General features: G+C 37.6%; 5 protein-coding genes across 15 annotated transcripts in view; 4 read left to right on the forward strand and 1 right to left on the reverse strand.

Annotated features, from left to right (window-relative positions):
* LOC111603701 (protein furry) overlaps nt 1-21,595 on the reverse strand; it is a 49,696-nt gene that overhangs the window by 8,307 nt on the left and 19,794 nt on the right. For 10 of the 11 annotated variants that reach the window (XM_030225599.1, XM_030225603.1, XM_030225610.1 and 7 more), the window contains 7 exons: nt 5,000-5,119; nt 4,804-4,937; nt 4,648-4,746; nt 4,437-4,571; nt 4,211-4,382; nt 4,043-4,148; nt 3,645-3,980 (listed from right to left, as the gene is read on the reverse strand). In XM_030225599.1, coding sequence (XP_030081459.1) covers nt 3,645-3,980; nt 4,043-4,148; nt 4,211-4,382; nt 4,437-4,571; nt 4,648-4,746; nt 4,804-4,937; nt 5,000-5,119 — 1,102 coding nt within the window. The remainder of the gene's footprint in view (nt 1-3,644; nt 3,981-4,042; nt 4,149-4,210; nt 4,383-4,436; nt 4,572-4,647; nt 4,747-4,803; nt 4,938-4,999; nt 5,120-21,595) is intronic. The other variant, XM_030225600.1, reaches the window with a different exon arrangement.
* On the forward strand, nt 67-936 carry LOC111603674 (serine protease 1-like). The gene has a single exon (XM_023321353.2). The coding sequence runs from the start codon at nt 67-69 to the stop codon at nt 910-912; it is 846 nt and encodes a 281-aa protein (XP_023177121.2). The 3' UTR covers nt 913-936.
* LOC111603724 (serine protease 1-like) lies at nt 1,252-2,132 on the forward strand. Its single transcript, XM_023321436.2, has one exon. The coding sequence runs from the start codon at nt 1,253-1,255 to the stop codon at nt 2,057-2,059; it is 807 nt and encodes a 268-aa protein (XP_023177204.1). The 5' UTR covers nt 1,252; the 3' UTR covers nt 2,060-2,132.
* On the forward strand, nt 2,647-3,519 carry LOC111603725 (serine protease 1-like). Its single transcript, XM_023321437.1, has one exon. It carries the CDS (start codon nt 2,671-2,673, stop codon nt 3,475-3,477), a length of 807 nt encoding a protein of 268 aa, XP_023177205.1. The 5' UTR covers nt 2,647-2,670; the 3' UTR covers nt 3,478-3,519.
* Nucleotides 7,069-21,049, forward strand: LOC111603699 (galanin-like G-protein coupled receptor npr-9). The gene is made up of 7 exons (XM_023321399.2): nt 7,069-7,722; nt 11,909-12,051; nt 12,210-12,403; nt 12,713-12,834; nt 15,000-15,118; nt 15,324-15,391; nt 20,724-21,049. The coding sequence occupies exons 1-7, from the start codon at nt 7,069-7,071 to the stop codon at nt 20,819-20,821; spliced, it is 1,398 nt and encodes a 465-aa protein (XP_023177167.2). The 3' UTR covers nt 20,822-21,049.

Consider the following 21,595-nt stretch of genomic DNA (forward strand, 5'->3'; position numbering starts at 1 on the left):
TGTTTTTTATAGATATGTCTTAAGCCTTTATCAACTTATCATTATGTTATCATTAGATAATTCCAAATGAATGGCGTAATAGTTCGACTATATAAGATCGTGACCGCAAACGATTCAACCACATTCTACTCCAGTATGAAAGTTGACTTGCTACTACTCCTTTCATTGGCTTTTGCCGCTACTGCTGCAAAACAGAATGAGAATTTCAATCTTCGTATTACCAATGGCTATCCAGCCTACGAGGGCAAAGCTCCCTACATAGTCAGTCTCCTGATAAGAACTGATAATAGTAATATCATTGCAATAGGAGGTGGCACCATCATCGGCAATACTTGGGTGCTGACTGCCGCCCATTGTTTAACCACGGACTATGTGGACATTCATTACGGCTCTGTTTGGCGAGGCAATGGCCTATATTATCACCGAGTTCGAAAGGACAACTTTATTCGTCACCAGCTCTGGCCCGATACCAACGGCAATGACATCGGTCTAATACGCACTCCGCACGTTGACTTTACATCAAGGGTCAATAAGGTTAATCTGCCCAGTTTCAGTCAACGGAATGAACTCTTTGAGAACTGGTGGGCAGTAACTTGTGGCTGGGGAGGACAGGCTAATGGTAAGCTGGCTGACTGGCTACAGTGTGTGGATCTACAAATCATGGGCAACAACGAGTGCGAAAGAAGCTACGGCAGTCTGCCAAATGGCGTATTGTGTGTGAGAACACCTGATGGAAAATCCACCTGCGGGGGTGACTCTGGTGGCCCATTGGTAACTCACAATAATCCCGTTTTAGTAGGCGTTACATCTTTTGGTTCCACAGAAGGTTGCATGCTCGGAAAACCAGCTGGGTTTACCCGTGTGACCGCCCACTTGGACTGGATACGTGATCACTCTGGAATCGCTTATTAATAAACTATGCAGTTTTGCAAATGGACAAGCTAAATATGTAATAAAAACCTATATAATACAAAGTTGCCTTTCTTATACTCAACTATTTACATTCATTAAAAGGGAAGAGCTCCCATTTTAGCATTGATTTTTTAAAGTCCTAAAATTACACTGACAGTCCCAAAAGTCAAATACTTATTTGAACAGCTAATATCTAAGGCCATTAGAAAGCTATCATTAACTGGCTTACTTCTATTATCATTCATTACCACCAGATAGTTCTTAACGAATACAGTAATTAGCTTCTGAAATTGGCTATAAAAGGTTGCACAGCAAACGTTCTATTCTATTCTAGCTAAGCATGAACACTTTTCTGGTACTTTTTTCTTTGGGCTTTGTCTTTGCTTCTGCAAAAGATAATCAGACGTCGTTGGCGGCTTCTCCAGATGAGCTTGATCCTGAGAACATCATTACCAATGGCTATCCAGCCTACGAGGGCAAAGCTCCCTACATCGTCAGTCTCCTGATAAGAACGGATAACAGCAATAGCATAGCAATAGGCGGCGGCACCGTCATCGGCCACAATTGGGTGCTGACTGCCGCCCATTGTTTAACCACGGACTATGTTGACATTCATTATGGCTCCACTTGGCGAGGCAATGGCCAATATTATCACCGAGTGCGAAACAACAACTTTATTCGTCACCATCTCTGGCCCAATACCAATGGTAACGACATTGGTCTGATTCGCACTCCCCACGTTGATTTTACAACAAGGGTCAACAAGGTTAATCTGCCAAGATTCAATCAACAAAATGAACTCTTTGAAAACTGGTGGGTCGTTGCTTGTGGTTGGGGAGGACAAGCCAATGGTAAGCTGGCTGACTGGCTACAGTGTGTGGACCTACAAATCATGGGCAACAACGAGTGCGAAAGAAGCTACGGCAGTCTGCCAAATGGCATATTGTGTGTGAGAACCCCTGGTGGAAAGTCCACCTGCGGTGGTGACTCCGGCGGTCCATTAGTAACACACGATAATCCCATTCTAGTGGGTGTAACATCATTTGGTTCTGCAGAAGGCTGCACGGTCGGAAAACCAGCTGGTTTTACACGTGTGACCGCTCACTTGGACTGGATACGTCAACAATCTGGAATCGCTTACTACTAAGCAATACAATTTGTTAAACAACAAAGTAAACACCAAAAAAAAAAAACCATTGCATAATAAAATTTGCTCTTCTAAGCATAAAGAAAATCCTTTTTTATATATCCTACACTTTTGTTTAGTTTTTGAAGTAGAAGTATTTTTGTAAATAGAATAACTTTATCAAAAATTAAAATGATGCCAAAAAAAAACTTCATTCGAGTTTTTAATAAATCTGCTTTAAGTTCGCCCAAATTAATTAGCATAAATGGCAAGAGGTCACATTAATATGGATTCAAGTAGACTTAAGCGTATGAAATCGAAGCCTCAAGCTAAATCAATATGGATATTTATATATATATAAATCAATAAGAATTATAAACTTTCTAGAATGTAAATTCAAACATGTAATCAAACGCAATAATATAATTCTGTAGAGCCAGCCATAGACGTCAAATAACCATTTGAAAAGCTAATGTCTTAAGCCATTAGTTATCCATAATTATCTTCAATTAATATTCCTGATTGCTCTTATCAATATTGACACCAAAACCAAATTAACGAGTGGTGTAATTAGTCCTTAGCGCTCACTATATAAGATCGCAACTGCCAACGACCTCACTTTCAAATGAAACATGAAAGTTATCTGGCTTCTTCTTTTGCTGGCCTTTGCCTTAGCCACTACAAGTGCCAATCAGACAGCGACGAGGACTTCCCCAGACGAGTATGATCCCGACAACATCATTACCAATGGCTATGCTGCCTACGAAGGTAAAGCTCCCTACATTGTCAGCCTTCTAATGGGAACTCATTCAAGCGATCACATTGAAATTGGGAGTGGCACAATCATCTCCAACAACTATGTGCTGACTGCCGCCCATTGTCTAACCACGGACTATGTGGACGTTCATTTTGGATCCGTTTCGCGAGGCAATGGTCAATATAATCAAAGAGTTTATAACCATTATTTCACTCGACACCATCTCTGGCCGGCCATGGGCTATGATATCGGTCTGATTAACATTGACTATGTGGAATTCACCCCGACCGTGAGCAAGGTTAATCTGCCAACACTCAGTCAAAATAACGAACGCTTTGAGAACTGGTGGGCAGTTGCTTGTGGTTGGGGAAAACTGGCCAATGGCCAACACGCTGATAGGCTGCAGTGTGTCGACCTACGGATCATGACTAATAACGACTGCTACGATAGCTATGGCTATCTACCACCAAGCATACTGTGTGCAAGAACAACCGGTGGAAAATCCACCTGTGATGGTGATTCCGGTGGCCCACTCGTAGTACACAAAGATACTATTTTGGTGGGTATAACATCGTTTGGTTCGGCTGATGACTGCACCATCGGAAAACCAGCTGGCTTCACCCGTATAACCTCCCATTTGGATTGGATATATGAACACACGGGAGTTGTTTATAGGGAATAAATACCAATATATGAAAATAATAAAGAAGCATTCTTAAAAGCAGTGCGATTCATCTATTGATATTCTAGAGATCTTAGCATGAAACTGTTGGTAGTACTCCTGTATCTATCTTTACACTAAAGAAAAACTGAACCACCTGGCCAGAAGGTAAGCTGCTTGTCACTTACCGATGAAATCCACTGATAGGTAAGCTGACATCTGGTAGAAACTCGGTAAGCGGTGCAAAGTAACCACCATATTCGGGCATGGGCAACGGATGAGGATGCGCATTTGGTGGCGCCTCTGCTGTATTACGCAGCTCCACATTCTCCTCCTGTCGTAGCTCTGGATCATTGATTAAGATATCCTCGGGTCGTGGCAGTATGGAGGGACCCGACGCAGCTCGTATTTTATCGGCACCCCGAGGCGGACGACTGCCGCCGGTAATAGGTGTGACAGCAGCGGCAGCAGCTGCTGCGGCTGCCTGTGTATACGCGCGAATGCCGCTATCCGACTTGCAGGTGCTAAAAATTCAAAAACCAATTGATTCGGAATGCCTTATATTATGAAGGTAACTATAACAAACCCTATTTTAATGGGATCTTCGCCGCTGTGTCGCTTTGTGTGTATGGTGCCCTTCTCCACAGTCAGATCCTGGGTCCTCGAATCGTTAATGCCGCCAACAGGTTGTCCTGGCAAACAAAGAGTAAAGACTTAAACCTGTTGCTTAAATCAGACGTCAACTGTGGCTTACCATCAGCACTATGACTGGATGCCTTTCGCATGCTGGTCAGCCTGTAGAAAGGCGGTGTTTCAGTGCGCTCGATAAGGCAATTGAGTGTTTCCACAGTCTGCAGCTCGGCCATCAGCTCATCAAGCAAGCGATCCGGGCAGCTGCGTGCCAAATAGAGAGCCACGCGCTTAGCCTGCAAATACATCAGTTAGTTTCCTAAAGCACGGCTAATGTGTATGTCACTTACATAGGGCAACAGCTCGGTGGGTGCCATGCCGCTCATAATGACCAAATAGCGCAGTATGACCTTTAGATTGTTGGGCCAGAACTGGCACAATGTGCCCCACAGCTCCTCTATATCGCGCGGATGTGCATCCGAAAACTATTAAGAGGCAAGACAAAAGATAAAGGGAGAGAGATTTATGCAGTTCACTGAAATAAATGTTGTGTAAACTCACCTTAGCGGTTATATAAAATAGATTATTCAGAATCATTTCGGTGGCCTCCGTTGAGCCGGTGCCCTCCCGACGTCCACGTGTGCCCGAATCAGGGAAATACTGCAAATAAAGCACAACGATAAGGCACACGCATGACAACTATAAAGCAGTGCCTACCATTATATAGGAAAGGGGCGTGGCAGGCGGCACACTCGTTGCAACCAGTTCCATGTTCTGCAGCCAGGGCAGCAGACACTGCAGCAGCAAGGCGCGCACATCCTCGCGTGCGCTCTGGAAACGATGTGTTATCTCTGTGAATGTAAAGAAAATAAATACTTTTTCTGTGTCTAACAAGTCGCAAGTCGTAACTCACCCGAAAAGATGGACATTGTTAGCTCGGGTCGCAAGTGCGCCAGCTGCTTGGAAAGGAAACGCTGCGAACGACAATAAACATTACTCAGCAGTTCATCCAGCGTGCCAACTTTGTCATCTTCTGAAAAGGAACCAAAAGAAAAAAGCGAAAGTTAAGCGAAAGTGAAAACACATCATGTAAAACAAATTCGTAGAGATAAAACACAACCGCAAGTATTATTTCCGGCCATTTTGTGGCTCTGGCGTAGCTGAGTGCTCGGCAACAACTGAATGCATCCGGTGTGGACTTTCCGCAGCCAACTGCGATGCCTCATATTTCCAGTTGGTAAAAAGCTTAAGGCCGGCATTGGAAAGCCTCGAACTCTGCTTATGTTTACTACAAACTGTCGCAGCGCACAGAAGACAACAAGTAAAGCCACAAACACAATTACGCGTGTTGACAACAATAGTAGCACCGTTCGCCACTCTGCCTCTTAGTCTAGCTTTTAGATTACTGCCCACTTGTTGGTCCAGCTCTAACTCGTGACCTTGTCACCTGTTGATTCAATGAATGAAATGGCGACATTTGGCAGTGCGCCGACTCAAAACTGGGGGCGAAAAGCTTTTCGGCACTTTTGGCGCCTTCCAATGACGGCGAAACGAACTGAATTGCTTATAAAGCCGCATCGGCCATTGTCTCGGCTTAGTTGCGCGCGTATTGTCCTGGAGGACGCATGTCCTGACAGCAAATTGTCTGAGCCAAGAAAAATAATAAAAAGCGCCGTCGGTAAAATTCAACGTGCCCCACTGAACAATTAGTAGACCAATAAATAGCCGAAGTTTTTTACTATTACGAGCCTGAAGAGCAAAAAAAAATTTCAAGCCAAAACGAAAGTTTGACAAACTTTTATTAAAAAAATCAAAAACTTTTCCTGAGCACTTGTCCGATTTCAGAGCGTGTGAACAAGTTCAGTGAAGAAAATCAAATTAAAAAAAAAAATAAAAGTAAAAATCAAACGAAAAAATTCAAGAAACCATTGAAAAATAAAACTTTCATGTAATAATCTATAATTGCGCGTGGCACGGGCACAATATGTACTTCTTCTAAACTTGAAATGAACAACATTTATTTCATATTTGAAGCATGCGAAAATCATAGGCTCAAACTATAATTGAACGAAAAAAATGACTAGAAACTTTCAAACAACTTGAAGACGAGCAAACATTCTTTTCTAAAAAATATTCAAACCTGTAAACTTCTGCAGCATAAATATTTTTCCATTTAACTACTGGCATAAATTTTGCTGCTTTGTTATGAAATGTGCAGTGATTTAAACTTTATATTGAAGTATATATACTATATACAACATATTAAAATATATAATACAAAAGAATAGCAATTGGAAAGCTTGAGGACTTAAAGTATATATTTTATAGCTAAAAGTAGTTTTTAAAATTAGTTTTGCAATCAAAAATCAAAAAGTTGTACTATATCTGCAAAACTATATCAAAATTAAATTCTAAAACAAATTTTGTGCTCTATACTCTAGTTAATACATTAACTAAATTTTGCAATTGAAAAAATCGTTCTATATTTATTGTAGATATATAATATATATATATATATATATATATATGTATATATATAAATATTTATTGTAGATATATAAATATAGAAAGATTTTTTCAAATTAAACTTCTAATGTGAAAACTGTCCCAGGGTATTTAATCTTCGGTCAAAGGCATATTGTTTAATATTTTATTTTGCTCAAGTTTGTTGCAGCGTTGCAGAAAAGTTCGCAACTAGAAATTACAAAAATGCTGCGGGCGCAGTAGTTCATTATGTGCAGCTCGTTTCAACTTTAACTTATTTCAAGCACAACTGAAAGGTGAATCTTATTGGATTTGCATCTGCTTTTTGTTTCTCTGTGCTGTAGTTGGACAAACTCAAGGGAAATTAAATGCTAACAAAAAACTGAGAGTAGCTTTATCTGTTGAATAAAAGAGAAAGCGTTGAAAGGGCCTTGCAACAGGAAAACTGTGTGACTAATGCGGCATTGACTTTACAGCGAACGCAGCTCCAGCGAAACTATGGCCAACCCCTACGAGACAGCTGTGTCGAACACAAGCCAGGACATATCAACAACGGCTACGACAAATGAAACATTACTTAGCTATGCGACAGATGGCAACAGAAGTGCCAGCAATGACATGGACTTTATGTCCGTTGAAGATGAGGAAATGCTACGAATTGCCTACCTCATTGGCGATATTGTTAATAGATATTATGTGCCCATCATATGTTGTACGGGCAGCATTGGCAACATACTCTCTGTCTTTGTCTTCTTTATGACGAAACTGCGCAAGCTATCATCGAGCTTCTATTTGGCTGCTTTGGCCATCAGCGATACATGCTTCCTGTGCGGCCTATTTATGCAATGGCTTAACTTTCTTAACGTGAACATCTATAATCAGAATTATTTCTGCCAGTTTTTCACATTCTTCAGCTATTTGGCCAGCTTCTGCTCGGTGTGGTTTGTTGTTGCCTTCACCGTGGAACGTTTCATAGCTGTCATGTATCCGTTGAAGCGTCAAATTATGTGCACCGTACGCCGTGCCAAAATCGTCCTGTTTGGCCTCACACTAGCTGGATGTGTGCACTGTGTGCCGTATATACTGATTGCCAAGCCCGTCTACAGTCCCAAATTGAATGATACCATATGCGATCTGAATACCTCGTATGACGTGAGTAAAACTTTCCTTCTAATACTATTTCAATTTACCACACGCTGCCTATGATTGTTAGTTGAGTGAAGTGTACACATCCGATCCACTCATTCACACATTCAGACATCCGCACATTCATATCCATATCAAACATGAAAAGCCTTTCTATTACATATTTGTAATTCCAAAACTGGTTTCTGAACGCTTTAAGCGAGTTGCCAGTGGGAACTGGCAGCGACTAGTGCCAAGAATGTTGCAAGTGAACGACCAACAAAAGGTTGCCACAAAAGCAGAGACTATGGCACATCCCATTGTAAATTCTCTGAATTCACCATATGCTCGCAGCACATATTCAAAATTCCTTATTTTGTTTGTTCTTTGTTATGCAGCTTCAGTCTATAGAATTTATACGATTTCGCACATAGCTCATAAATCAAAGTGAACCAAAAAAATAAAGAAACACTTCATGCATGGTTTGTGAAGTCAACTTAATTAATATTATTATCAATGATTTATTGAAATTTACAAACGCGACTTCTAAGACTTCAGGTGACTCAGGTCAAAGATTGCCTCGCTTTTAGTACTTGCAGTAGCTGAAATATATTATATATCTAATATTATACAGTTCACACTCGGAGAACCATCCTTTGTTCGACATTGTGCGGTCAACAGGATATAGGAATCAATTTGAGCAGCAGCTTCAGCAAATAAACGAATGGCCAGGCACTTGTCAGATATTTCACTCTCCTTTCCATTGGTTTGCTGTCGAAAACATTTTCTTTTTTTACTGCTGCGGATAAGGCCCTTATCTCGCAATATGTTAAATTGAAGCGTGAACTTCAACAAAAATATCTTTGACCGCAGACACTGAGTGTGTGGCCCTTAAATTAATAGATGTTCAGTTGTAAGTAAGCAACCAACTAAAGCTTAAATCTTAAAGTTTGCAATTTGGCTTCTCTGGTTGACAGGAAGACAATTGCGTTAAGTTCCTGTGTCCACAAAAAGAGAGGAAAAAACCAAATAAGAGGAATAACATTTCGTAAACGTTACCAATTAATCAAACGCACAGTTTATTAAACCAACTGCTGAGTGAGTTAGGCACAAATTGACAATTTATTAAGCGAGGCAGCAAATTAGACGCACAAATGTGGCACACGACGCAGCAGCATGTCCCAGAATGCCAAAGGACTAAACCAAACTCAAAATAAGCTGGCTACGAATACGAAATACCTTGCATAAGCCTAACTAAATGTTAAATCTTTCACATTAATAAGCATACCAGAATGCTAACATAGCTCTCAGATTATTATTAGATTGTTCCATTACTATCATATCTTACGCTATTCTTTGCGGCCATCCTTAACATAGACACTTACATGATCCTTTTACCGACGCTCTACAGGGTATACAAACGCGTTGTACAAAAAACCGCAACTAAAATTAAGGCAAACAATTTCTTTTTTAACCACAACGCAAAAGACGAAAGTCAAACAATTACTACACAGGCAGAGCCCTCGGACTAGTTCTAGGTGTGTCCAATTGATGAACACGCGCACAAAAAACTTCACTTCCACACTCACAGACGCACACACACACGCACACTCAAAAGAGGTAGAACTACTGAATGGTACCGACCCAATAAAGACTTCCCTAGGCGATTCGTTAAATCTCAAATTTCTGTTTGCAATATATTTTATATGCATATTGGACAGAGCTGCCGATGGGGGTGTCAACGTTGTAATTCGATGCTAATTTCCAGACAGTGCAAGCCAAACAAACCAAACAAAATGTCTACCTTCAAAAACAGGAGAAGACAAGAACGAAGAAGGAACAGCGATCGCAGCTATTAGCCAAATTGGTAGCGGCAACAACTGAGGCGTAAAGTTGACAACAAAGCCGCGCCCATCAAAATGATAAAGTGGCCCAAAATTCTTGTATATATATATATATATACAGCTGAGACATTCAAATCCAATCAGTAACGAGAAAATAAAAGCACAAACATTGATACTTGCTGTGGCTGGCGAACGTGTCGTATGAGTGATGCGGCCATATTCTCGTTCTTTTGCGATAAAAAAAAGTTTCACTTGACTACGGTTTTGAAAACTTGGTAGATCAATATCTGAACGTGCGCTTGCTATAAGCACTGACAATAATACAGAGAAGTGAGCATAGATTTGTGGTTGGGCGTACACAAACTCGAAAATTATGCAAAATGGCAAGGTTTTTCACTTCTCGTTTGACATGGTCTGTGCACGCATTAAAAACAGCAGCTGCTGATGCTTAAGTCACTTACTTATTAAATCTGTCCAAATTACACAGTAATGTCCGCCATGTGCCGGCCAGAAGACTGGCACGGGCCAGACTTACACGTAAATGAATTAAATTAGAAGTAATTGTTAGTAAGTACATTAGAATGTATAAATAGTCCGCATTAGCAGATGGCCAGCGAAATGTGTTGAAGGCAGAAACATAACGAGCCGTAATTAGGAATATTTGAATATTGCGTAGGCCGTTAAAACATTAAACAGAGTCCAAAAATATTAAGGGAGACATCTCTCATTGGGCCGGACAACTTAATGGAATAGTAGGGTATCTAGAATTCGGCATCTTTAGATAGTTTGCTTAAATACTCTTCAGCATATATGTAACTAAATTGACATCCAAATCAATTAAATTTGCTGTTAATTTATTGATTAGGCACGCCTTAGGCAACTCTTGGACACGCATTTGTACAGCCTGAAAGCAAACCAATGTTTCCTTAATCATAATCATAACATATTTATATATATGATATATATATGTATATATTAAACCAGCCAAACTACTGCGAGGTCAGAGCTAAGAGTGATATGGCTTAGTTTATGACTAACCAAGATTAAAATTGCTTCCTGTCATTGTGGCAGCACAATCATTGGCAACATCCAGCTGCAGCTGGTCAACTACAATATATTTAATAGAATAAATATGTATGCCATATGTATACAAAAAAAAATGAAATTGAAAGTTAACTCTGACAGAGAACTACCACAAAACCCCACAGCCACAGACAACTCGCTCAATGTAGCTAACTGCCGTTGCTCATTCCAAGTCAGTTCTCAGTCTCCAATCGAAATTGGCAAATTGGCACAAAACCTTGTAAAAGGATATTGCTAAGGCCTTTACATCACATGCCGCAACAACAACAATAATAATAAATTGAAAATTGAAGACGTCTTATGCTTTTGATCCATTCGACACGAGAAAATATTGCTAAATTTTCTGAAAATTAAAAAATTGATTGCATTGCGTAGCGTACTCTATCCACTTCTCTAAATAGCAGAATATCCTAAGGTCAAACCTAATTACAAAAGCCGGCACAATAGCTTTTAATAATATTATTTTACATTCGCTCATTACAGCCCTTTGGCAAGCAGATTCAATTACCTAAGTCATTCCGCACTTAATTTGCTTGCAACTTATTCATTAATTACATCTGAATATTTGTGAAAGTGTTTATTAAATAACAAGTGGCTTCCTTTTGGCTGGCAAGCGATTTATTTGGTTAATTAATATATAACAGCTGTATATATACCCAATTTCAATTAATTGAATTTGTTAAATTTATTTTCATTGAAATGCATTGTTTCCAGCTTAAACACGAACAGCAATCAAAATGAAAAGCAGAAAATAAAAACTTCTGGTAGAAGAGTTCTTCAGCTGTTTGAAGAGGCATTAAAAATAAATTGCCGGTTAAGAAACAATAAGAAGTTGATTAACAGCTCAGATTTATATGCTATAAATAGATGGAACGTTTCAAGAATTACTTAAAATTTTGTCCTTGTATTTAAATGAAATGAAAATCAATTACACAACTCACTACAAAGATATAAATCCTTTTGCGAGTTCTCTGCCCAGCTTAAACGTTGTTAGCTATTCTCTCGAAAATGCACAGAGAATAAGCGCATTTTTAGCAATTATAAAAAAAAAAATAGAATAAAAACCGTTTTTAGTTTTTTATTTTGTTTGCTTCAGCTTTTAATTGTTTTAGAGCGAGTACAATTCGATTTTTCTGCACAGTTGCAGTACAATTTAATTACACATACGCCTCATCGGCCCGCTACACAAGCTCAATTGGATTAAAGGCCACGCACAATCACGCCCACACACACTAACACACGCAAATGTCACGCATATTTCGAAATAAATTTGGATTTTATTACAGGAGCAACTGGCTCTATTCAACTACTGGGACTCGATTGTTGTCTATGCGGTGCCCTTTACGACCATCACCGTGCTGAACACCTGCACGGGCTGCACCGTTTGGAAATTTGCCACTGTTCGACGCACACTCACAATGCACAAGATGTGAGTTGGCATTGTTGCATTTGATATTTATGTTCTGTGATTGCATTGTCACAAAAATGCAGTTCACAAACTTATTTATATATATAACATAAGTACAAAAGTTCAATTTTCATCTAATCAAGTATGTTTTTCTGTTGTCATGTGCTGTGCTTCTGCAGGAAACCTCAGATGACAAACATGCCAGGGAATGCAACTTCCACTTATCGCATTGCAGCATCGCTGAAGCGTCAAAAGTCAACGGGCACACACCCAAGCGGGCAGCATAGTGTATCAAGGCAAACCGAACAACAGCAACAGCAGCAACGACAGGATGGCAGAGCTCAGCACCATTGCGAGATAACACAGAAACCAGGTGAGTAACAGCAAGTTAAGTTGCATTTAGTTGACATGACTTCATATAAGCTGCATACATGTAGCCTCAGGCAGCCATGAGCACACGTCCACACACTCACAACTGCAGTCAACTTGTTGACAGCTTTATTAACTTTGCCACGCACGAATTTCCCACAGTTAGCAACGCTTGAGCAACAGCGTTAAAATGCCAACTACTTAAGAGTTGCATTTCGACTTACTGGGCAAAAAGTTTGTCTTAAATAAATTCAAAGTTATATCGTCATATCATCACAGGAACTTATATGACCTTTTGGATATTATATTGCAGGGCGACGCAAGGTGCAAAACTCATCCCAGCTGAAGGTAACCAAAATGCTGCTGGTGGTCTCCACAGTTTTTGTCTGCCTCAACTTGCCAAGCTGCCTGCTGCGCATCGAAACCTATTGGGAGGTGAGTTTATTGTTTTGAGCCGGACAAAGCCGGGTCATAATCGCTGTAAACTAAATACCCATAGACTTCACACAAAAGGTTTCATAGTTATCAACACACAGCAGCATGAGGTCAGCCCTAGTTAATATGCATACTTCGAAATCGCCACAAAGGCTTTTGAATTACGTATACGCTGCGTGCGCCGCCCAGGTTTTAACTTCAAAAATCATCACTGCACATGCCTGAAACATTTGTTAGACTTAATTAAACTTGATCAAGCATAACGATAACGGACTGGACATAGCTTTATATATACACAGTATATATGAAATAAAGGCACGCCAGCTGCTGCTCGTAGAATAAAGATAATTTTATGACTGCAGCAACAGCAGCAGAAACTACAACAGCTAATTAATGGTGTGCTTTAAGTAAAAGAAGCTCTCACGCTATATTTCTGCTAAGACCCTATTTACAGCAAGTGCGAGAACAAAGGAAGAGGCTGTTAAGTTAAAAATAAATATGAAAGCTTGAGCTTAGATATATATATTTCAAAGATGTTTAATTGTCTTTTCTATTTATCAGTAAATACAAAACTTTTGACTTATCGAACAGAGCTCTCCGTTTGTCCAAATAATTTGCTAATATTTCTTAATAATTTAGTGAGTCGATTTAACAAACAAATATAAATATCCTAAGCAACCTAAGAGCTAGAGGCACATGGCCTTATCAGAATTCCATTCAAGTAAATAGAGTACAAAAAAGAGTTAAATCATAACCAGAGTAATTCAATTTATAAATTATTCATATGATTACCACTTAAAAACTTATAACTCGTATATATTATATTTCTCAAGAACAGACAAAAATGCGTCTTCCTTTCATAAGCAAATAATGTTTAGCTCATTAAAAAATCAGTTTTTTTTTTCAAAACTTATTTAGGTAAAGGAAATGCAGGGTATATTGATGTGGTTAGCATGTATATAACGGACAGAAGGAAACTTGTTTAAGTCCAAAAAGGATATATCCATGATCCGAAACAAATACATAATCAATTCAGCTCAATATGTTTAGTTGTCTGTCAGACAATTCATATGAACGGAAAAGGTTACAAATAATAATTCATAATTTCTGTGAAATCGATGAAAACATCAAGCTTCAGTTATTAGAACATAACTCTTACATCTACAAATCTGTAGTTCTCATATTTAGCACAGAGTCTATTGTAACAAATATTTCATTATTTATTTGATATGTTCAGGGTATTTCCTAGTTACGCACTCCTGACTTACGCTTTTTACTTATTTCATATTTTATATTTGTAAAGCATTTCCTAGAAAGCTAAAAAAATGTCGCTCAGTTGATTAAATGTCAGCTACGCTTATGTATATATGGCTGACAAGCTTGAATGTTCTCAAACGGAAGGGTTAACGCACTGCCGGGGTACAAGAAGTGGGTGGAATGTGGGTATGCCAGGCTGCCTTTGCGATATAATTATGTTTTAATTAGTTTGTGTACTTTTGACACCCATGGCTCGTTAAAAATGCGAAATATGTATGCAATAATAAAGAACGAAAGGAAGCCAGATTCTTAGCGACACTCGCCAACATAAAATTAAATAAATAAAGCTTTAATGGATTATCATATTTCCCACAGAGAATTTATACTTGTTATACTTGCACTTAGCGAAAGGATTCTCCAATGATTTTTCACTGTTATACATTTAATTGCTGCATCCACGAATCTGACTTGAAAATTCGCTTGAATAAATTCAAAGACTGCGAAAATTGTTATTTTACGAAACGTGTCGAAATGCTTGAACGGAAAAGTGGCTTTCCATTTTTCACGTTGCTTTCCCATTTGCAATCGACAGCTGATTGAATCAATGAATTGCAAATTGTTTCAGCACGCAAGACAAGCATTGCATATTGATTGCGACATCAAATTAATTGAGCGAAAAGGGTTTTCGGGCAACTGCTCAACCAACTGGAAATGTCGGAATAAGCTCAACAGGTTACTAGACCATACAATCTGAGCCAACTTTCCAAAGAAATATTAATTAGAAAGTTATGTCATGAATAGTTCAAAGAGCAGCTTAGGTTAAAGCACGTCACAAATAACAGCTTAAATTATATTTAATTATTTATAAATAGGTATATAATTATATTTTCAACAAATTTTCACTCCAGACACAAACGGCCAAAACGCAAAATTCAACAATTGTTTTGCAGTACATTTTCAATGCGTTTTTCATTACGAATTTTGGCATTAATTTTGTACTTTATTGCGTGAGCGGACAAAATTTTCGGTAAGTACTTCCAAAACAAGCAAATATGGACTTAAGCACTTCTTTTACAAGCATCTGTCTACGTGTATATGCATATGGGCACATATGCAAGAAATTATGTCATTTGCCTTGTTTGTTTTTCGGTTTCGTTATTTAAATTTTGTACCGAAGATTGGTCTGGAGGGCTCTTAACTGTAATTATCTTTTCTTTCGCCATATATCACAGCAAAGCGGTGCTCAGCATTTTCCGCCGCGTCTCATCGGCTCAGCGCGAAGGCATCACTCAAGTGACAGGTAGGTGCACATGAGCGTACACTCTCCCAAAGACTTAAGCAATTGCTCAAGCGTCTCGAATAAGTAAATTCAAAGAAATGAAAATTTTATTACTCGAACAAGAACACAATAACTGTGAAATATAATCAAAAAAGAACAAATAAAAATCTCCATGGGATGCAGACAGCAGCTCAAAAATCTGACAGCTCAATTATTTTCAAAGAACTAATTTCTTCTAAGTGATGTCTTTACCTTTACTTGGCCCAAAACACTTAAAATCCTTTTAAATAGCAAGTAGTAGTAAAAAATAAACGCGTAGTAATAAAAATAATATAATAAGCAGAAGTAGTATTAATATTTGAAGTAACATTAGTAGCAAAAGTAATAGGAATACAAAAATAAAACCTGTAATATGAGAAGTCACAGATATAGTGGTTGAGGTAATAGAAAAAAAATTAGAAATTATGGAAGAATAGTGGATGTAGTAGTAAAATATGTAGAGTAGTAATAGTAGAATTAGTAAAAGTAGAAGTAATACTTGAATAATTTGAAGTAGAAATAGTTTAAAGATTGTAGAAGAAATAGTAGTAAGAGAAGTTGAATTGGTAGAAGTAGTAATTAAAGTAGTAATAATTGAAGTAGTGCTACATCTGGTATTAGCAGTAATTGAAGAAGTAACAGTAGTAAAAGTAGAAGTAGCAGTAATAAAAATTGAAGTAAAAGTTCTAGTAGAAATTTCAGTTAAAGTCATAACCATAATCATAAGATGATGACTACTATCATCACCATATAAAGCATATAGAAGTATAACGATACAAATAGTCTGTCCGGCACAAAACTAATCCAACTCCACTCGCCGCTCTAATGTAGAATATATAAATATATGTAAGTGATTGTATTAAGTTATGTTGCCTTCGTTGTGCACAAGATAAAAGTAAAAGATGTCGAAATAGAACAGGTGGAGGCATTCCTAGAAGCAATTGCGTAGTAGAAAAAGAACTAAAACAGAATCTTATGCTTATGCGACGTTTGTTCGTAGAAGAAGAAAAGAGGGAGGAACTTTAGAGGAAGTCAACTACGTAGATAGTGAAATGTCATTGAGAGTCCAATCAAAATGATAAAGTATTAAAAAAGAACAAAATGCTTAGCATATCAAATCAAAAACAATGCATAAAGTCAAAGATATCCGCTTCGCTGCTCAATTTTATTGTTATTTGTAGTTTGCCAAGATAAAAAGCCAACAATGATGAGGGTCAAGTTTGTGTAAGTTAATTATAAATATGTTACAAATGCCAAATCCATCATGAAATATCTGCAGGCCAATGTTAAAGACTCAACTAACTCAGCCATAAATGCTAAAACCAAATTTGCTTTTTACGATTCACCTGCCCAAGGGGCATTATTTATTTATGCCCGAATTCGAGGCAGTTACAATTTTCAGCTCTAAGGCGTAATAATACAGATAACTTCAAGGATTATTGCATTAAAAATTAATATTGTAAGCTGGTTAAATCAAGAAAAAAATATAAGTAAATCAAATGATAAAGATTTAGGCACTTGTAACTAAATGCAAATTTTAAATCCAAATTAAATTAAATAAAGTTTCAAAAGCTAACAACAGAAACGGGACAAACACTGGCGAGAGAGTCAAGCTGCCAAGGTTAAAAGGATCAAAACCGGCAAAAGGTTTTTGTGTGTGACATACAAATATTGACAGCTTTGCTCTCTTGCCAGAGCAACACCACCAGCAGCAGCAGAAACAACACTTGGGAATGCGGCTACATCAAATGTAATTAGCGCTTTCATTGTTCCACGGCCAACACAACTTTTAAAAAATCCTTCTTCAGTTTGTTTTATTTACATACACACACACACACATGCATGCATGCATGCATATGAAATTTTCGTGCTGTGGGTGTATGCTCGTCCTAGCTTAAGGATTTCTGTCCCGCTGCTGCAATAAAGCTTTATTGTACAGACTCGTTTTTTGTACGTAAATAACAAATGTTTAAACAGTAACCAACTGTGCTGTGAGTAAATATCGCACTTCAGGATTAACCCCAAAGACAGGCACCTCCGTGCGTTAGCTAAAGCAAGCACTTTCCAATTATAAAGCAAATATTGATTTAAAATCTGTGAACTGATTTAGCCAAGCTAGGCTATTTGATTAATTGAAAGCTGATTAAACAGGTGCATCAATGTCAGCTTAGTGAGTTTCCCAACAAAAAACCCTGGTGACTCATACTAAATTTGGAGCAACTGTCTTTAATGAGAGTTAATTTAGGTATATGACTTCTAAGAATCGGTAAGCGGAGTATTTTTAGGCCGTATTCATTTGGGTATCTTAACTACATCAAAGTTTAATGTAAATAAGTTAATTTAAGCACCAGCGAAACGCCCTTGACACGCGTTAATTAAAAAAACATATTAACTGCTTGAACAGCTTTTTACGCTTAAAGCGATTAGTATCGAAACAGATTATATAACAAAGCTAGTGTTCCACTAACTGTCTATTCAAACATCACACTAATTGCCCTTAAGGCATCGACTCGATATCGAAATTTCACAAATATTCTGCAGTTTTGCGCAGCCTTTCAATTTGCCTTGGCACAAAAGGATGCCGGCTTGCCAATAATAAGTGTTTGCCGAACGCCGAAATTTCAACGATGCGGCTGTAGTTAATCACGTCCAAAGCATTCGGTATAGTTTCAAATATAGAAAGCGATACGCCAACGCACACACACACACACACACACGCAGGCAGACTCTTTTGTTCAACGCATATAGCTCATACGCCATGTGTGGTACGTGCGCAGCATACAATACGCGAACTCCTGCACGAACAGAGCTCGCTCATTATGGTTTTGATACCCTAACCTCATTGATCAATGGGTAAACAAGATACATAATTATTGTCAAAACAGACAAAGGTATAAAAAATGTTCAAAGAAGATTCTGAATTAGTAGCAAAACCCAAGCAAACTTAGTCTCATCTTGAGACCAGGGTTGTTTAAAATAATTGATAACTTCAGTTGTTTATATAAAATCGATTAAAAAACTTAGGATTAGTAAACATTTTATTTAGTAAATTCATATTTATTTTTATATTGGTAGATGTTTCCATATTTTAGATAACTCCACCCTTATTCCTAGCCATAAGCTTGTTATTAACAGCTGCTTGACACGGCTCTTTAGGTATCTCCTAGTCGAGCAATGCTGCCTAGAGCTTTTCCACTTGTTATCTGTTGCGACTACTCATTGAATATTGCCAACGCCTTGGGAGCACTCAATGATACGCAGATCCTGGTGGCAATATGGTTGGCTGCCAAGTCAATCAGTGCAACACACCCCCAAGGCCTGGCCGCTTGACTTAGCCATCAGAGCTGATAATAAAAAAAAGCAACAAGACGTGCAGATATATGCCTTGTATATATATATATATATATATAGACTATATATAGAGATATAGCTGTGCTTATAAATTAAGCCTAGGCGACTTGCGGTCGTGGCAGCTGTGACGCACATTTCACATTTCACTTAGGGCACGATTTCAAATGCTTTCTGTTTGACTTTTATGTGATGGCCAACAATTTGGAGTCCTTTGTTATTTGACTATATAATTTATATATAATTCAGCGAGAGCGGCACAAATAGTCAGACGGACACTCAAAAGGCAGCGCCATCATTAATCTTACATACATATATACATATATATAAAGCTACTATAAATAAACAGAGATGAGAGTCTGTGAAAAGGCTTTGAAAGGCCAAGCGTGAACTTGATTTATGCATTCCGATTTACGATATCAGCATCTGGGAGTCTTCTTCTCAAGACTTTAAGATCCCAGACAATTTATAATTGGCTTTATAATAAATTAATTAAAATCAAGCAAAGGAAAAACGGCGCCAGGCTCAGGGCCTCGCTCTTTCTTTCATTTATCATACAAAATTATTTGCTGGTGACAATTTTATGTACAGCTTTTGTTTTTGACATCAGAAGCACGAGCGTGAAATTCTTTGCATAAGAAATTTTATTTACCAGACCAAAAAAAATATAGAAATATACATATACATATACATACATATTTATAATCAAACAATAACACGCCCAGGCCAAATACTGAGTATGTGTGAGTAGGTGTTTGTGTGGCTATGCATATGTGTGCTGGCTAGCGTGTGCATGATTGATTGGCAGAGATTGTCTAGAAATACAATATGCCCAAATAATAAAAAATATACATTGATGAACAACAAACAACATAAAAAAAAGCATTACAAATTTTGTGCTGGCTGACAGCCAATCAAATATTTTCAAATTAGTTTAAAAATTTTTTAATTTATTAAAAATTGATGAAAAGAAAAAATCCGTCACAACAGAGCAGATGAATTACTCGAAGAATGCAGGTAACAAAATGCAAGAAAAAAAGAAAGCTAATATAATTTAGTTCGAAAGAGAAATCATGTATTAATTATACAATGCCGAATTCATATGCTTTTTCAAATCATACAGATTCATAGTGCAGCTCGTAATATAGTCTATAGAGAGTAAGAATATAAATTTATTTAATTCTACGATCTAATCATGATTCCAGATCAGTTTATATATATACATAAGCAAATACAATTCACTCGTTCAGCCATACAAATCGTTCGATTTTCCAAGCGCACAGATGTATGCTACACTTCAAGACCTTCATGTTATGCTACAGAAAACAGTTAGGAATTTGCGCAGCGCTTATAAGGTTAAATTTTCTGTAAAAGGTCTCTGGAACCAAAGCAAATTCTGAAAAAAAATTATAGCCCGCTTTTGAGCTAATGCAAATACAAATCTAAATTGAAATCGCGGCAGGTAAATAACGACCGTGACAGTAAATTAAAAGTGCAGAAAAAGGTCCAAACTTGGGTCCAAGTTCAACATAAAGTGTACATAGAAATAGACAGCCAGATAATTGAATAATAACCAATTTTATGAAAGGCAAATACAAATTAAAACTGAACTGAGATTTTTAAATAAAATCTACATATTCATTTACTTGGAATTGTATTTTTTTTTTTTAATATTTGTGACTGAAGGCAACATAATTAGAAAGTTTATATTTCACCAGAACCACCTACATGTAGCACACGCAATCACCTGTAAATAAACACACACAAACACACAATCGCACACTCATGTTATATTACGTCAATAAAGTTTTTAAACTGCGCTTGACTGGCAACAGCAGAGTTCTTCATTTAATGAGATTTTCCTCAGTCGGTACTTTCATTTATAAGCGCCGAGACTTGTTACACTATTTTCAACTGTTTTGCACACGTTTTTCACTTGAGTTTTCTTTCGCTTTATCTTTCACAGTTTCCGAGTATTGCCGCAACACGGGCACCTCAACTAGGCGACGCATGATGACACAGCACTGCTGGAACGAAATGCACGAGCTGCATCCACTTAGGTAAACGAAATAACCAAACAAATGCAAAACGAATGGGAATACCCTACGAAACTAAAAAAGAATTAAAAACCTTGCAATCGGCACAATCGACTGCATAATACTCGTTCACGTTCGCAAAAGAACTCTGTTTATTCCAAATTAGATGTTTCCCAGATCTACAAGCAGATATGCATATATTATAAAGTGTTAAAAGTAAAAATGGTCTAAAAAGCTGTTTCTTTTCGATTTGCAACTCCACCCTTAAAGAGCACACAGACAGACAGTTTTTCCAATTTGCTAGTGTTTAGCTTAAATCACATCGAAATACTTTACATTCATACAAAAAATTAAACTTTCAACAACACGAATATACCCTTTTTACAACGGGAATAAGCATTAAAAGAAATTAAAAAAAAAAAAAACAAATTCAATATCGTATTTCTGTGAGCTAAATAGAAACCTGTTTGTGATGTTCAAGTCAAATTAGTGTAAAAGCGCAAAACGAAAATGTAGTTAAAAATTAAAGCAGCTAAAAAAAAGTTATCTGTGTATATATACCTAAGTATACTTTTAAACCGAATTTTAGCCAACAATTGCAAACATATAGATGTGTGTGGAAGTGAAATTAAATTATGCTTAAATTGAATGCTTCAGCTTAATCGCGCTTATTGAATTGATTTCAATTAAATTAAAATTAAAAACCAAATGCAATAGCCAACCACATGTACTTGAATTAAATGTTGCAAATGTTGCACTCGAAAGTTAATAAATATGTAATAAAAAATAATAAATTGTGCGA

Source organism: Drosophila hydei, unplaced genomic scaffold, assembly GCF_003285905.1.
Source record: "Drosophila hydei strain 15085-1641.00,03,60 unplaced genomic scaffold, DhydRS2 tig00000001-arrow-pilon, whole genome shotgun sequence".
NCBI classification, from domain to species: Eukaryota; Metazoa; Arthropoda; class Insecta; order Diptera; family Drosophilidae; genus Drosophila; species Drosophila hydei.